The 18690-nt window shown below is 37.2% G+C and overlaps 1 protein-coding gene across 4 annotated transcripts in view; it reads left to right on the forward strand.

Annotated features, from left to right (window-relative positions):
* Window positions 1-18690, forward strand: part of LOC110463115 (ras guanyl-releasing protein 3-like) — a 130223-nt gene that overhangs the window by 88429 nt on the left and 23104 nt on the right. For all 4 annotated transcript variants that reach the window (XM_021517482.1, XM_021517489.1, XM_021517498.1 and 1 more), the window contains 10 exons: window positions 570-701; window positions 916-1066; window positions 6461-6634; window positions 8112-8228; window positions 9009-9106; window positions 10574-10754; window positions 10934-11014; window positions 11298-11399; window positions 11791-11906; window positions 12347-12485. In XM_021517482.1, coding sequence (XP_021373157.1) covers window positions 570-701; window positions 916-1066; window positions 6461-6634; window positions 8112-8228; window positions 9009-9106; window positions 10574-10754; window positions 10934-11014; window positions 11298-11399; window positions 11791-11906; window positions 12347-12485 — 1291 coding nt within the window. The remainder of the gene's footprint in view (window positions 1-569; window positions 702-915; window positions 1067-6460; window positions 6635-8111; window positions 8229-9008; window positions 9107-10573; window positions 10755-10933; window positions 11015-11297; window positions 11400-11790; window positions 11907-12346; window positions 12486-18690) is intronic.

Raw genomic sequence — 18690 nt, forward strand, 5'->3', positions numbered from 1 at the left:
ATGTGTTGTTTTAGCTTGTCTGGTGAATGTGTGGTTTTAGCTTGTCCGGTCATCTAACTGTCTATAAGTCAGTCACAAATGTTATCAGATACTGACAAACTTTATGAAAAGATTGGTCATATAGGGTTTTGCCTCCTGATTTTGACCTTGACCCTGCAGAAGTCACTTTACCTTGACATTGTATTGGTGATCTCGAGATAAACTATGCTTGGCTGTGTTTGCATGTCTGCAGTATTTGTCCAGATTAATTTGACCATGTCCTTGTGATTGATTTTGGTCCAGAAGTCTGTATTATTACATTTTAAGTTGTGACCTTTAGTTGACCAGCACTTGACCTTTGACCTGAGGTCATGGTATCATTACTTTTTGAGTTGTAATCTTGTATTGACCTATATTTGACCTTAGCTTAATCTTCCTGTTTCGTAGATTCTTGATCATTAATTATCACTGTAAAACATGACCATGGTCTGTGATTGACCTTTGCAGTGGTATAATTTTGTCTTTACATGTAAATAGCGACCTTTATTTGACCTGTGTTTGACCTTTTTTTTAAATTTCCGATTTTGCAGATTCTGGATCAGTAATTTTCCTGTACACTTTGACCTCGACCATAGACTATCCACGGTTGTGAAAAGGTTTGCCAATCTTGTCCAGTGTGAGGGAAATCTCACCTTAAAACAGCTTATTGACCTGTCCAAAGTGTAAGTAACAATATTTGTCAAGATTGTAAGTAACAATTAAATAACCTTAATATTTCAAGCATTGCCTCAACCTTGATTACCTTTCAAATTGGGCTACTTTGATTCAAGAAAATTTCCCAATATTCTTGAAGATTTTTCCTGTATTGATGATAAAAACTGTTTACAAGTGATACAACCGATAACTCACAAATTCTTTTTTGGATAAATTTTACAGACCTTCATATGATTGGATGAGGAACATGTCTGTTCGTAATCCGTCAATGCGGCACAACCGGAAGGTATCCCTGGTGTTCAACCACCTGGAACCCATGGAACTGGCCGAACACCTCACCTACCTAGAGTACAAGGCCTTCCGCCGGATCAACGTAAGTTTTAATATTGTTGGATCAACATCTAACCTTCCTACACAGCTTTTTGTTGAATCAATGTAAGTTTTAGTATTCTTGGATCAACATCTTTCCTTCTTAAAAACCCAGGATCTTTGTAAGTTTTTTTTATCAAGGATCAATAATTAAGCTTTCTGAAGTAAAAGGCCAGCTGCCAGATGCGTGTAGGTTTTAGTACAATGAATCAACACCTCACCTACCTGTATTACAAGGCCTTCCACCAGATGAGTTAAAGTTTTGATGGATCAACATCTGACCTTCTAGAAAGCCTTTTGCTGGATCAAAGACTACAGCTTAAATATGCTAAAACATTGTTATACTGCCACCATTTGTCCTCAGAAAATGTTTGGCATTATAAAGGGGTTTGGTGATAATGGAGGGTGACATTGAGTTATTAAAAAAACAAAAGGAAGACCTTTGATTAAAGGTATGTTAGTGGTAAACGAGGTAGGTTTTATATTTGGGTTATACTGAACCCATTGTCATGTTATACATCTATCAACAATACTGGCTTTATTAGGTCACCTGAGACAAAGTCTCAGGTGACCTATTGCGATCGCCTTTTGTCCGGCGGCGGCCGGCTGCCGTCATGCGTCCGTAAACAATTTACATTTTCGCCTTCTCCAAAACCCCTGAACCACTTTCAATGAAATTTTGCAGAAACCTACCAAGGTCAACAAAATTAGGGGAGGATATGGTCCCCAGCCCCCAGTTGACCCTGGGGTCTCACGTTTCCCCCCAGGGAGGTGGTAAACTTTACTATAGTTTATATAGGGAAATCACATTTTGGACCAACATTTGTTTTATTTCCATTGGAAGTAATTCAATTTGGGTTAGCATTATCAGTATTAGGTAGCAGTTTGATAGTATGCACATATCAGCCCTGACTGACCCCCAGGGGCTGATGGGTGGGGCCAAAAAGGGTTGAATTGACTGAAATTTCAGAAATCTTCTTCTCAAGACCCAGATATGGTAGAATCAAATACTCTTCATAGATGGAAGGGTCTTTAGGTGCTTTTCCAAAATTGTGAATTGCTTGACCTTGGGGTCTCACGTTTCCCCCTGGGGAGGGGGTATACCAACTTTACTATAGTTTATATAGGGAAATCACATTTTGGACCAACATTTGTTTTATTTCCATTGGAAGTAATTCAATTTGGGTTAGCATTATCAGTATTAGGTAGCAGTTTGATAGTATGCACATATCAGCCCTGACTGACCCCCAGGGACTGATGGGTGGGGCCAAAAAGGGTTGTATTGACGGAAATTTCAAAAATCTTCTTCTCAAAGACCCAGATTTGGTAGAATCAAACACTCCTCATAGATGGAAGGGTCTTAAGGTTTATTAAATTTATTATGGTTTATAATGGCAAATGATACTTTGAATATTACATGTTAATAACTTGATTGGAATTATAACCCTGAGTTGACAGTTTGATGCTGTGAAAATTTTGAGCCAGCCCTACCTCCAAGGGCTGTAGGGTGGGGCCCAAAGGAGTCAGTCCCTCTGTCCGGCGTCAACTTTTTGCTTTAAACAACTTCTTCTCAATAACCAAAAGGCCTAGGAAGATGATATTTGGCCAGTAGCATGCTGGGATCAAGGGCTACCAAGTTTATTCAAATAAATGACCTTGACCCACTTTCAAGGTCACAGGGGTCAAATATGTTAAAATCTTCAAACAACTTCTTCTCAATAACCAAAAGGCCCAGGGTACTGATATTGGGCCTGTAGCATGCTGGGATGAAGGACTATCAAGTTTGTTCAACTGAATGACCTTGACCAACTTTCAAGGTCACAGGGGTCAAATGTCGTAAAATCTTCAAGCGACTTCTTTTCAATAAGCAAAAGGGCCAGGGTACTGAAATTGGGCCTGTAGCATGCTGGGATGAAGGATTACCAAGTTAGTTCAAATGAATGACCTTGACCAACTTTCAAAGGTCAAAGGGGTCAAATGTCTTAAAATCTTCAAACGACTTCTTCTCAATAACCAAAAGGCCCAGGGTACTGATATTGGGCCTGTAGCATGCTGGGATGAAGGGCTACCAAGTTTGTTTAAATGAATGACATTGACCCACTTTCAAGGTCACAGGGGTCAAATGTCTTAAAATCTTCAAACAACTTCTTCTCAATAACCAAAAGGCCCAGGGTACTGATATTGGGCCTGTAGCATGCTGGGATGAAGGGCTACCAAGTTTGTTCAAATGAATGACCTTGACCCACTTTCAAGGTCACTGGGGTCAGATGTCTTAAAATCTTCAAACAACTTCTTCTCAATAACCAAAAGGCCCAGGGTACTGATATTGGGCCTGTAGCATGCTGGGATGAAGGACTTTCAAGTTTGTTCAACTGAATGAACTTGACCAACTTTCAAGGTCACAGGGTCAAATGTCGTAAAATTTTCAAGCGACTTCTTTTCAATAAGCAAAAGGGCCAGGGTACTGAAATTGGGCCTGTAGCATGCTCGGATGAAGGACTACCATGTTAGTTCAAATGAATGACCTTGATCCACTTTCAACCTAATGTCCTTGTTCAACAATCAAGGTCAGAGGCGTCATATGTTTAAATCTTTTAATTGGTTCTTTTGAAGATTAATAACAGGTGAGCGATGCAGGCCAATTGGGCCTCTTGTTGTTTTTTGTCACTTTGAATAATATTTCTGTTCATGTTAAAAACAAATTCAACTCTCTGTATAAATATATCAGGTGACCGTTAAGGCCCATGGGCCTCTTGTATCCGATTATACTGAACCCATCTCAGCTGAATGGCTCATTAATAGTAGGAACCTTACTTGAGTGTACTGTCATGTTATAATCAGCTATAAAATAGAAAATGTAATGATTGAATAACATGTTGTTGTGTCAGTAACATGGCAGTAGGTTTACAGCCATATTTACCAAGATCTGTAGACATAGTTTTAAAACGTTGCTCGGCTGACGTCATGTTTTTGTTAATTGTCTTATTGTCATTATAGCCACTAACAACAGTATCTGGTCTGCTTTTATGTGCACTTTGGAAAATGATTCATTTTAGTGCTTTGTGCGTCATTAAAATCATGTTGAAAAGCTGGAATGTGGAAATTGATTGTACAAATGATGTTAATGTGTGGAGTTATGTGTACACATTTGTTTGTCCCATGTCGTACAATACCGATAGCCTCACCTTCACCCACCTTTACCCATTAAACGATCAATATCTGTGTGTTTACAAAATAATCCAGTCTTTTGTCTTGGTCAAAATGTATCAGTGTTCGACTGTTAACGATGTGGTTGTAAAATAATGTGATACATGAAGTAAATTGTTTTCATAAATTGGTGTTTTGAATGTATAAGGTCTCTGTTTATGACTGTTACCTGGTACGATCAGATAAATTGTAAAAATATATTGATACATTTGTGAGTGAATAGTAAGAATTTTTTTTCTCTGCTTCATTAATTTCATCAGGTGACATATACTATTTATAATTTGTGTGGTTGTTTACAAGGATAGCCACTTGTATCAATAACATAGGGTTTCTTTTTAGAAAGTTCCCATTGAATCCAGGCATGGATGGAAACATTGTAAAGGGACGAAATAGTCAAGTTCTGAAACTTGAAACTTGATGGTTCAAGGAAAATATTACCATTACTTGAGCGTTAATGATTTGTAATGAAAATAATAAATATGACTTAATATTTAGGTCAGTAGCAATGAGTTCTGTTGTACAGTGAAACCTGTCTAATCTGACACCCTGTGGGACACAACAAAATGGTCAGACTACCTGTCTTATCTGGGACCCTGTGAGACAAACCATTGGTCAGGTTAACCTATCTAATCTGACACCCTGTGGGACACATGTTGGTCAGATTAACCTGTCTAATCTGACACCCTGTGAGACACAATAATAATAATAATAGTTTGAGATTCTTATATACCGCTTTATCACAACCTAGTTTGTAGGTCGTCTCAAAGCGGTTCACAAATTATTATGTGTGGTTATATGGCCTTTGCAACCAGCCAACATCTTTCTCGACTCCCACAGGAGCATACAGCCGGTGCTGCCATTTCGGCGCTCACAGCTAGCATGAATTCAACAATTCTAGCTCTGCCCAACCACATACTCATTTACAGCTGAGTAGACTGGAACAAGCTGAGTAAAGTATCTTGCTCAAAGATACAACACAGTGCCATTCTGTGACTCTAACCAGCAACCCTTTGGCCCGGTGTCCTACCACTAGACTTCCGTGCCTCCTAACACACAACATATTGATCGGATTAACCTATTAAATCTGACCCCTTATGGTAGACAAAAAATTGGTTAAATTAACCTGTCTAATCTGAGACCCTGTAGGTCACAACATATTGGTAAGAAAAGGCCAAATATTGAAATACACTGGTCTTATTTAGTGGTTTTGTGTCGCCTACGACAGATGTCGGAAAGACACATAGGCGTTGCTTTTCCGACGGCGGTGTCAACAATGTTAAGGTTTTGCGTTTAGCTCTGTTTCTGACAAGGCTACACCAACAAAACCTCGATCATAGATGAAGCATGGGTAGTGGAGCCTACTGCATTAAACACATTTCATTGATTTCTGCAATTTTTTGGTAAAAACCTCAAATTTCTGGACATAGAAAAAAACTCCAAGTTAAGGTTTTGCGTTTAGCTCTTGCATATTAGGCTCTTTCTGACAAAATATAAGAGCTATACACCAACCAAACCTCAATCATACATGTATCATGGGTAGTAGAGCCTACCACTCTAAAAATATTTCATGGATTTTTGCACTTTTTCGGATAAAAACCTGAAATTTCTGGACTTTAAAAAAAAGCAATGTTATGATTTTGCGTTTAGGTCGGTTTCCTTATGTCCTATGTCAAATGCTTATTATATTGACAAAGCGGGACAGGCGACAAATATAATTACGCGTAATTCTTGTTATAAGAAATAGGATTATACAGCTTGATATCAAAGGTTTACTTTTTACACAAACAATGTACGTAGTAAATGTGTAGCAACGTATCAAGACCAACTGGTCCCTTTGTCAAGCTATCAACGGGACCAGTCGGTCTTGAAACGTTGCGACGCGCTTAATATGTACATTGTTTGTGTAAAAAGTAAAACTTTGATTTTACATATTTCCAAACTGATGAATCTTATTGAAGATAGGATTACAGCTTTATATTTGATCAAACAGGACAGAATACTTAAGTATTAGATTAGACAGATTTTACTATAATGATTAGTACCAAGACCAAAATAATATTGTGGCATTTCTTAAAATGTGGTTTCCATCATTCCTTAAAATGTGATTTATGATTAAGTCAAGCTTTTGTGGGAAAATTGTTTCCTTTGTCAAATGTGGTGATTTGTTGAAACTTTGTGGAAACTTTTCCAGTTTACCGACTTTAAAAACTATGCAGTGACGGCCTCCCTGAAAGACAACCCCAAACTGGAGCGATCCATTGCCCTGTTCAACGGTCTGTCGCAGTGGATCCAGTGTATGGTCCTTAGCAAGACAACGCCTCAACAGCGAGCAGACGTCATCGTCAAGTTTGTCAACGTCGCTAAGGTAACTCTTTTGTGATTGCTTCTGTTTAGAAAGAAAATGCAGGAAGTCTTTCAGTTTTGTACAGCATTCTAACATTGATCCATTGACAGTCTGATCAGATCCTACCATCATAACATTGTTTAGTTGGCTTCAAATGTGGTTCCCGTCATTTCTTAAAATGTGGTTACCATCATTCCTTAAAGGTTGTAACCATCATTCCTTAAAGGTGGTTACCATCATTCCTTAAGATGTGGTTACCATCATTCCTTAAAGGTGGTAACCATTATTCCGTAAAGGTGGTTACCATCATTCCTTTAAATGTGGTTTCCATAATTCCTTAAAGGAAGGTTATACCATCATTCCTTAAAGTTGGTTACCATCATTCCTTAAGATGTTGTTTCCATCATTCCTTAAGATGTGGTTTCCATCATTCCTTAAAGGAAGGTTATACCATCATTCCCTAAAGGTGGTTACCATCATTCCTTAAGATGTTGTTTCCATCATTCCTTAAGATGTGGTTTCCATCATTCCTTTTAATGTGGTTACCATCATTCCTTAAGATATGGTTTCCATCATTCCTTAAAGGTGGTTACCAATATTCTTTAAAATGTTGTTTCCATCATTCCTTAAGATGGGGTTTCCATCATTCCTTAAGATGTGGTTACCATCATTCCGTAAAGGTGGTTACCATTATTCCGTAAAGGTGGTTACCATCATTCCTTTAAATGTGGTTTCCATCATTCCTTAATATGTGGTTTCCATCATTCCTTAAAGGAAGGTTATACCATCATTCCTTAAAGTTGGTTACCATCATTCCTTAAGATGTTGTTTCCATCATTCCTTAAGATGTGGTTTCCATCATTCCTTTTAATGTGGTTACCATCATTCCTTAAGATATGGTTTCCATCATTCCTTAAAGGTGGTTACCAATATTCTTTAAAATGTTGTTTCCATCATTCCTTAAGATGGGGTTTCCATCATTCCTTAAGATGTGGTTACCATCATTCCTTAGAGGTGGTTACCATTATTCCGTAAAGGTGGTTACCATCATTCCTTTAAATGTGGTTTCCATCATTCCTTAAAGGAAGGTTATACCATCATTCCTTAAAGGTGGTTACCATCATTCCTTAAAGGTGGTAACCATCATTCCTTAAAGGTGGTTACCTTCATTCCTTAAATGTGGTTACCATCATTCCTTAAATGTGGTAACCATCATTCCTTAAATGTGGTTACCATCATTCCTTTAAATGTGGTTTCCATCATTCCTTAAAGGAAGGTTATACCATCATTCCTTAAAGGTGGTTACCATCATTCCTTAAGATGTTGTTTCCATCATTCCTTAAGATGTGGTTTCCATCATTCCTTAAAGGAAGGTTATACCATCATTCACAGTTTGTCAAGAACTTTAACTTCTTGTTCCTGTTTTAGGTTGCTATGAGAAATGTTTCCATTTGTTGTGATTTCAATATTGTTTATTCCTTTTGTCATTTTGTTGTAGAAACTAAGGATTTTACAAAACTTCAACACATTGATGTCCGTTGTTGGCGGTCTGACACACAGTGCCCTGGCCAGACTAGCAAAGACCAATGCCTGCATTCCCAGTGAAACTCAAAAGGTGAGACCATGGGAATCCACATTGTCATGGTAACAACTTGAAACCCTGTGGTAGGAACATTTGGTAGAGTGATGTGCCAGAAAGTCTTCTGTATACAGAAATATTTTTGCATTACATTTTTATTCACTGATAAACTGATTTTTTTTCTTCTAATTTTCTTGATCATGGCAATAAGAACCGACTCACCAGGACCATTTGTGGCTACTTTATGTTATATTTTCATGTTTACAAATGATTTTCTTGATGCAAACCTTCACACTTTGGTCAGGCTTGGCAGTATTTGTAAACTGGGATGTTTAAAGTTGTCCTTTTACTTGCTGTGCTTATATTCCCGGTTACTGTCAAATAATCACATATATGGATACCATTGATATAACATTCTCCTAGATCATTGATGAATGAGGGATTTGATACGTATGTATATCTAAGTTGAAGTCCCATTCATACGAATAACATTTTCAGCTTAATTTCACAATAACAATCTCAGATATCCTTAATATCTCAAGTTGTGAAGTCACCTGGTAGGGGATTGCATAGTGTTTTTACATTCAGGCCTCAAATACCTCATTTATCAATTATATCATATATCAGTTGATTGGAGTATTATGTTAATGTTACCTATATCTGACTATTAACCCTTTCACCACTGTAAACTGTAATGGACACATCCAGATCAATGTATGGTAGCGTCTACTAAAGTTACATAGGATTGAACGGGTTAAATCAATCTGTCAATTAGAATAAAATCAATGAATGCAATCTTTTTATTTTTATTTTCAGACTTTGATGGAATTCACAGAACTTTTATCATCCAATAACAACTTTAGTAATTACAGGAAGGTGTTTAACCAGTGTTGTCACTTTAAAATTCCAATATTGTGAGTATAAATACTGGGACAACAAGAGTTGTTTCCCTTCTGTACTGTCTTTCGACCTGTCAGCAATTGTCTCCCTTTGGACCTAATGTCAAGTATGAATAAAGAAAAAATACCGTTTGGATCATCTAAGCACTGTTACTCTTGCAGTATAAACATTTTGTTTCAAAACAAATAGCACTTGCTTTACATTTCACCCTGTTTACCATATGTGTATAATGTCTACGAAAAGATTGTGATTCTAATTAATTATTGCTTGTGTATGCCTCAGTGGTGAACATCTATATAATTGATAACTAGCTTGGTGAGAGGAATTTCGTGATAGCTTTTAGCACTAAAACAATGGACTAAATATCTTTTGACCAAATTTAAAACTTAGTGAGCAAACCTTTAGAATTTATACCCTTTACAATTCACACCAATATAGGGCCTCAATTAGACCTCTGTATGGTTCATTTATACACAATATATCATCAGCACACACACAGGCATACACACTTTGGGAGATATTAGCCCTGTTGCATGATCATAAGAGGCGACTAAATTTGGGATCTTATCTTTTCTCTTCTTTCTAAACAACTTTCTTCTTCCTAATGTCTCCCTTGACAATGCCTCACTTTTGGCCTTTAGTTGAGCGTTCGCCCCTGTGAGGAAGGCTTTGGGTTCTGTCCCTTGGCCGAGACATACCAGAGTCTGTAAAAATTGTAGTTTCTACGCGACCGGATGGGGTGTCCTGCTGGTTGTCTTCGGCAGTATGTTTCAGTGTGGTAGCACTAAAAGGTCGGCATCAGTTCTACGCTATCGTGCTAAAACGAACATATCACAGCCTCCCAAAACGCACACGCATACACTACACGCATGCATGCATCTTGCACACAGGGGAGGCCGTCCTTAAATGACCATAGCTGTTGATAGGACATTTAACAATACTAAACCATACAAAAAAAAAGAGAGATTAGCCAGGTGGCATAGGACTAATAGTTATTACCTAATTAGGCAGCTCCTACGAATTCCTCAAAATTGTATTGATTAATGTATATGCTAATTGTATTGATTGTATAAATTGTATTTCTATGTACTGTAAAGCGCTTTAGAGTGGCTTATTCTAGCTAGGTAGGGCGCTATATCAAATGTTGTATATTATTATATTATTACAAAAATGTATTATTATTCAGGATGTCCAGCAATTGATCATAAATTAGAAAATCTCTGTCACATTTCCTCAGACAAATTTAACAAGTCTATAATAAATTTAATCAAAAGTAAGGTTTTATGAAAATGAAGTTGCTTACAGTCAGTAAATGTTAGTATGAAGCAGTCTGTTCAATAACACTAAGAAAACTTCAAGCTAACCTCTTCCCTTTGCTTGATTCTTAAAAGTTGATAATCGTTATTATATTCTATTGGTAAAATAATTAAAGTTAAACAATAAATTTGTTTGAGTTTGACCCCTGACCTTTGACCTTGTAGGGGAGTACACTTGAAGGACCTCATCCTGTTACATACAGCATTACCAGATAAAGTGGAGGGAAGTTTGGTGAACTTCAGAAAAATGGCACAGCTTTCTCAAACCCTTAAAGAACTTACCAAACTACAGAACCACGACAACATCCCTGTGTGTGCCAACATGGACCTCGTCAACACACTTAGGGTCAGTAGTAGATTCATTAATTCAGTAAAAAATATAAAAAAAACAAAAAAACAGGAATTTCTTCATTAAGATTAGTAATCTCAAAATAAATTATGTTTTTTATCCTTACAAAATTGATGCTAGGTAATAAACCATTTATTCTCCAAAAATGTGGATGTATTCTGTTGGTATCGTTACAGCTGTCCCTGGATCTCCACTACACGGAGGACGAGATTTATGAACTCTCCTTGGCCAGAGAACCACGTAACTCCCTGTCATCAGTAAGTACCGACAGCTGTGTGGTCCTTCATCCTAGTAGAATGTCCTACTTTCTTAATACAAATAGAGAAGAAGAAAAAGGAAAAAACAAAAACAGACATTTTTGTTTGTCACACAGTCAATGTTGTCCCAAGGAAGTTTATAGAAATGACATTGCAAATAACCTGTTAACCTTGAAAAAAAGATTATAGTCACATTTATTTTGACTTAGAGAATTTAACTTATACAATCCTTTACTGTTTAATGTATAATAATGATTTTCATTCAGGGTTTTATACTTTTCAGCCTTCCACTCCCACCAAGCCAGTGGTATTTGCTGACTGGTTAGCCGGAGTTAGCCCCCCTGTCCCAAACACGATTAATAAACATGTACACGATATGGTGGAAGTAAGTATATCTTGGAACATTGATAAACTACTTGTCCGGGTCATCATAAAGCTTATTAAAGTATTCATATGTTCTGTATTTTGAATTGTTTTATGAAGCCTTAAATTTACTTTAGGTAATGAATTAGGGATTACATCAATTTTATACTTGGTTTCATTCATTGAACTTGTTTGTATGTTGGTAATCGGACAAATAAATACTTTAAAGAAACCAGGCTTCAGGACCTGCTACTTCCTTTTATTGTTTCTTTACAAAAGCATGGTTGGTTTAGCATTTCCATTATAACTTAATGAAAGTTTTGTTTTTAAATTGTCCCAGTCTACAGATTTATACTGTGTAGGTTTTACCCTGATAAGGTCACTCCATAAGGTATCTTTTGTTGTATTTATAGGCAGTGTTTAAAAACTACGACCACGACAAAGACGGGTTTATCTCTCACGAGGAATTTGAGTCCATAGCGGGCAACTTCCCATTTATAGATTCCTTTTGTGTGTTAGATGCTGACAAGTAAGTATACATGTACCAGTGCTCAAAATTTAATGTGACTGGATGAAGGATGCAAATGTACTTGAAAACTTATTAAAATAACTAGTGTTATAGAATGTAATGTTGGAGTGCTGTATAGGGAAACACCTGTTTAAATATTTGATTGAAGTAAGTTTCACATATAATGTCGCTGATCATAATGTTTACAAGATAAACTATTATAATGATTACAGGGATGGATAATGTCACTGATCATAATGTTTACAAGATAAACTATTATAATGATTACAGGGATGGATAATGTCACTTATCATTGGTTACCAGATACACTATCATAATGATTACAGGGATGGATAATGTCACTGATCATTGGTTACCAGATAAACTATTATAATGATTACAGGGATAGATAATGTCACTGATCATAATGTTTACCAGATAAACTATTATAATGATTACAGGGATGGAATGATCAGCAAGGCAGAGATGAAGACTTACTTTATCAGAGCGAATTGTCACGCACTAAGGAAATGTTTTAAACATGACTTCCACGAGATTACCTACTTCAAACCTACATTCTGTATACACTGTACAGGACTGGTGAGTTTATTTCAAACCTACATTCTTAATACACTGTACAGGACAGGTGAGTATGCTTCAAATCTACATTCTGTATACACAGAACAGGACTGGTGAGTTTGCTTCAAACCTACATTATATATACACTGGACAGGACAGGTGAGTACACTTCAGACCTACATTCTATATATACACTATACAGGCCTGGTGAGTTTACTTCAATCCTACATTCTGTACACACTGTACAGGACTGGAGAGGACACTTCAAACCTACATTCGGTATACACTATACAGGCCTGGTGAGTTTACTTCAAACCTACATTATATATACACTGTACAGAACTGGTGAGTATACTTCAAACCTGCATTCTGTATACACTGTTCAGGACTGGTGAGTATGCTTCAAGCCTATATTCTGTATAGACTGGAGAGGACTGGTGAGTTTATTTCAAACCTACATTCTTAATACACTGTACAGGACAGGAGAGTATGCTTCAAACCTATATTCTATATTCACTGTACAGGACAGGAGAGTATGCTTCAAACCTTCATTCTGTATGCTTCAAACCTTCATTCTGTATACACTATACGGGACTGGTGAGTTTATTTAAAACCTACATTCTTAATACACTGTACAGGACAGGCGAGTATGCTTCAAACCTTCATTCTGTATGCTTCAAACCTTCATTCTGTATACACTATACATGACAGGTGAGTATGCTGCAAACCTATATTCTGTATAGACTGGAGAGGACTGGTGAGTTTGCTTCAAACCTACATTATATATACACTGTACAGAACTGGTGAGTATACTTCAAACCTACATACCGTATACACTATACAGGCCTGGTGAGTTTACTTCAAGCCTACATTCTGTATAGACTATACAGGACAGGGGAGTATGCTTCAAACCTATCTTCTATATACACTGTTCAGGACAGGTGAGTTTACTTCCATACTACATTCTGTATACACTAGACAGGACTGGTGAGTGTGCTTCAAAAGATTACCTACTTCAAACCTACATACCGTATACACTATACAGGACTGGTCAGTTTACTTCAAACCTATATTCTGTATCCACTATACAGGACTGGTCAGTTTACTTCAAACCTACATTCTGTATACACTATACAGGACTGGTGAGTACACTTCAAAGCTACATTCTGTATACACTATACAGGACTGGTGAGTTTGCTTCAAACCTACATTATATATACACTGTACAGGACAGGTGAGTATGCTTCAAACCTACATACTGTATACACTATACAGGACTGGTGAGTTTACTTCAAACCTACATTCTGTATAGACTATACAGGACAGGTGAGTATGCTGTATACACTGTAAAGGACTGATGTACAGGACTGGTGAGTTTACTTCAACCCTCCATTCTGTATAGACTATACAGGACAGGTGAGTATGCTGCAAACCTATATTCTGTATACACTGTACAGGACTGATGAGTACACTTCAAACCTACATTCTGTATACACTGTACAGGACAGGTGAGTACACTTCAAACCTACATTCTGTATACACTATACAGGACTGGTGAGTATGCTTCAAACCTACGTTCTGTATACACTGTAAAGGACTGATGAGTATGATTCAAACCTTCATTCTGTATACACTGTACAGGACTGATGAGTATGATTCAAACCTTCATTCTGTATACACTGTACAGGACTGATGAGTATGATTCAAACCTTCATTCTGTATACACTATACAGGACTGGTGAGTATGCTTCAAACCTTCATTCTGTATACACTGTATACAGAACGTAGGTTTGAAGCAGACTCACCAGTCCTGTACAGTGTATACAGAATGAAGGGTTGAATCATACTCATCAGTCCTTTACAGCGTATACAGAACGTAGGTTTGAAGCATACTCACCAGTCCTGTATAGTGTATACAAAATGTAGGTTTGAAGTGTACTCATCAGTCCTGTACAGTGTATACAGAACGTAGGTTTGAAGCAGACTCACCAGTCCTGTACAGTGTATACAGAATAAAGGTTTGAAGTGTTATCATCAGTCCTGTACAGTGTATACATAAAGTAGGATTATAGTGTACTCATCAGTCCTATATAGTGTATACAGAACGTAGGTTTGAAGCAGACTCACCAGTCCTGTACAGTGTATACAGAATAAAGGTTTGAAGTGTTATCATCAGTCCTGTACAGTGTATACATAAAGTAGGATTATAGTGTACTCATCAGTCCTATATAGTGTATACAGAAAGTAGGATTATAGTGTACTCATCAGTCCTATATAGTGTGTACAGAACGTAGGTTTGAAGCATACTCACCAGTCCTGTACAGTATATACAGAATATAGGTTTGAAGCATACTCCCCTGTCCTGTATACACTATACAGGACAGGTGAGTATGCTTCAAACCTATATTCTGTATATACTGTACAGGACTGGTGAGTATGCTTCAAACCTACATTCTTTATACACTGTACAGGACTGATGAGTATGCTTCAACCCTACATTCTGTATACACTGTACAGGACTGGTGAGTACACTTCAAACCTACATTCTGTATACACTGTGCAGGACTGGTGAGTATGCTTCAAACCTTCATTCTGTATACACTGTACAGGACTGATGAGTACACTTGAAACCTACATTCTGTATACACTATACCGGACTGGTGAGTACACTTCAAACCTATATTCTGTATACACTGTACAGGACTGGTGTGTATGCTTCAAACCTACATTCTGTATACACTATATAGGACTGATGAGTACACTATAATCCTACTTTATGTATACACTGTACAGGACTGATGATAACACTTCAAACCTTTATTCTGTATACACTGTACAGGACTGGTGAGTTTACTTCAAACCTACATTCTGTATACACTATACAGGACTGGTGATTTTACTTCAAACCTACATTCTGTATAGACTATACAGGACAGGTGAGTATGCTTCAAACCTATATTCTGTATACACTGTACAGGACAGGTGAGTATGCTTCAAACCTATATTCTGTATACACTGTACAGGACAGGTGAGTTTACTTCAATCCTACATTCTGTATACACTATACAGGACTGTTGAGTATGCTTCAAACCTTCATTCTGTATACACTGTACAGGACTGATGAGTACACTTCAAACCTACATTCTATATACACTATACAGGACAGGTGAGTATGCTTCAAACCTACATTCTTTATACACTGTACAGGACTGATGAGTATGATTCAAACCTTCATTCTGTATGCACTGTACAGGACTGATGAGTATGATTCAAACCTTCATTCTGTATGCACTGTACAGGACTGATGAGTATGATTCAAACCTTCATTCTGTATACACTGTACAGGACTGGTGAGTATGCTTCAAACCTACGTTCTGTATACACTATATAGGACTGATGAGTACACTTCAAACCTACATTCTGTATACACTATGCAGGACTGATGAGTATACTTCAACCCTACATTCTGTATACACTATGCAGGACTGATGAGTATACTTCAACCCTACATTCTGTATACACTATACCGGACTGGTGAGTACACTTCAAAACTACATTCTGTATACACTATACGGGACTGATGAGTATACTTCAACCCTACATTCTGTATACACTATGCAGGACTGATGAGTATACTTCAAACCTACATTCTGTATAAACTATACAGGACTGATGAGTACACTTCACACCTACGTTCTGGATACACTGTACCTGTATAGGACTGATAAGTATGATTCCTTGAAAATAGGAGATTTTGATGTCTATGATGTTTAGTTCAAACCTATATTCTGTATACACTGTACAGGACAGGTGAGTACACTTCAAACCTACATTATGTATACACTATACAGGACTGAGGAGGACACTTCAAACCTACATTCTGTATACCCTATACAGGACTGATGAGTACACTTGAAACCTACATTCTGTATACACTCTACAGGACTGATGAGTATACTTAAAACCTACATTCTGTATACACCATACAGGACTGATGAGTATACTCCAAACCTACATTCTGTATACACCATACAGGACTGATGAGTATACTTCAAACCTACATTCTGGATACACTGTACAGGACTAATTAGTACACTTCAAACCTACATTCTTTATAAACTATACAGGACTGATGAGTATAATTCAAACCTACATTCTGTATAAACTATACAGGACTGATGAGTATGCTTCAAACCTACATTGTGTATACACTATATAGGACTGATGAGTATACTTCAACCCTACATTCTGTATACACTATATAGGACTGATGAGTATACTTCAAACCTACATTCTGGATACACTATACAGGACTGATGAGTACACTTCACACCTACGTTCTGGATACACTGTACCTGTATAGGACTGGTAAGTATGCTTCCTTGAAAATAGGGGATTTTGATGTCTATGATGTTTAGTTCAAACCTATATTCTGTATACACTGTACAGGACAGGTGAGTACACTTCAAACCTATATTCTGTATACACTGTACAGGACTGGTGAGTACACTTCAATCCTACATTCTGTATACACTATGCAGGACTGATGAGTATACTTCAAACCTACATTCTGGATACACTATACAGGACTGATGAATATACTTCAAACCTACATTCTGGATACACTATACAGGACTGATGAATATACTTCAAACCTACATTCTGGATACACTGTACAGGACTGATGATAACACTTCAAACCTATATTCTGTATACACTGTACAGGACAGGTGAGTATGCTTCAAAGCATACTTATCAGTCCTATACAGGTACAGTGTATCCGGAACGTAGGTTTGAAGTGTACTCATCAGTCCTATATAGTGTGTACAGAACGTAGGTTTGAAGCATACTCACCAGTCCTGTATAATGTATACAGGACTGGTGAGTATGCTACTGTACAGGACTGGTGAGTTTACTTCAAACCTACATTCTGTAAACACTATACAGGACTGATGAGTATAATTCAAACCTACATTCTGTATAAACTATACAGGACTGATGAGTACAATTCAAACCTACATTCTTTATAAACTATACAGGACTGATGAGTATACTCCAAACCTACATTCTGTATACACCATACAGGACTGATGCGTATACTTCAAACCTACATTCTGGATACACTATACAGGACTGAGGAGCACACTTCAAACCTACATTCTGGATACACTATACAGGACTGAGGAGAACACTTCAAACCTACATTCTGTATAAACTATACAGGACTGATGAGTATACTCCAAACCTACATTCTGTATACACCATACAGGACTGATGAGTATACTCCAAACCTACATTCTGTATACACCATACAGGACTGATGCGTATACTTCAAACCTACATTCTGGATACACTGTACAGGACTGATGATAACACTTCAAACCTATATTCTGTATACACTGTACAGGACTGTTGAGTATACTTCAAACCTACATTCTGTAAACACTATACAGGACTGATGAGGACACTTCAAACCGACGTTCTGGATACACTGTACCTGTATAGGACTGGTAAGTATGCTTCCTTGAAAATAGGAGATTTTGATGTCTATGATGTTTAGTTCAAACCTATATTCTGTATACACTGTACAGGACTAATGAGTACACTGCAAACCTACATTCTGTATACACTCTACAGGACCGGTGAGTACACTTCAAACCTACATTATGTATACACTATACAGGACTGGGGAGTACACTTCAAACCTACATTATGTATACACTATACAGGACTGAGGAGCACACTTCAAACCTACATTCTGTATAAACTATACAGGACTGATGAGTACAATTCAAACCTACATTCTGTATACACTATACAGGACTGATGAGTACACTTCAAACCTACGTTCTGGATACACTGTACCTGTATAGGACTGATAAGTATGCTTCCTTGAAAATAGGAGATTTTGATGTCTATGATGTTTAGGTCATTTGTACCTGGTTGGTCATATAAGAATTTACTGCACCTTGTCCTATATTTGTTAGTGTTGTCAGTTTCTTTTATTTTTGTCACTGCACTATACTGTAGCAATTTGTCTGAGATTGTCGACACTCTGATATTTGTGGCTGTTGTCACGATTTGGCAAAATTTTTCACTAACAATGTAATATTTGTGGCTGTTATCACAATTTGTCTGACATTTGTGGCAATTTTAAAGTGATATCAATGCTCTTTGTAGAGTACTTGTATCATACTCGTCTCTTTGTAGCGTACTTGTATCATAC

Source organism: Mizuhopecten yessoensis, unplaced genomic scaffold, assembly GCF_002113885.1.
Source record: "Mizuhopecten yessoensis strain PY_sf001 unplaced genomic scaffold, ASM211388v2 scaffold1485, whole genome shotgun sequence".
Lineage (NCBI taxonomy): Eukaryota > Metazoa > Mollusca > Bivalvia > Pectinida > Pectinidae > Mizuhopecten > Mizuhopecten yessoensis.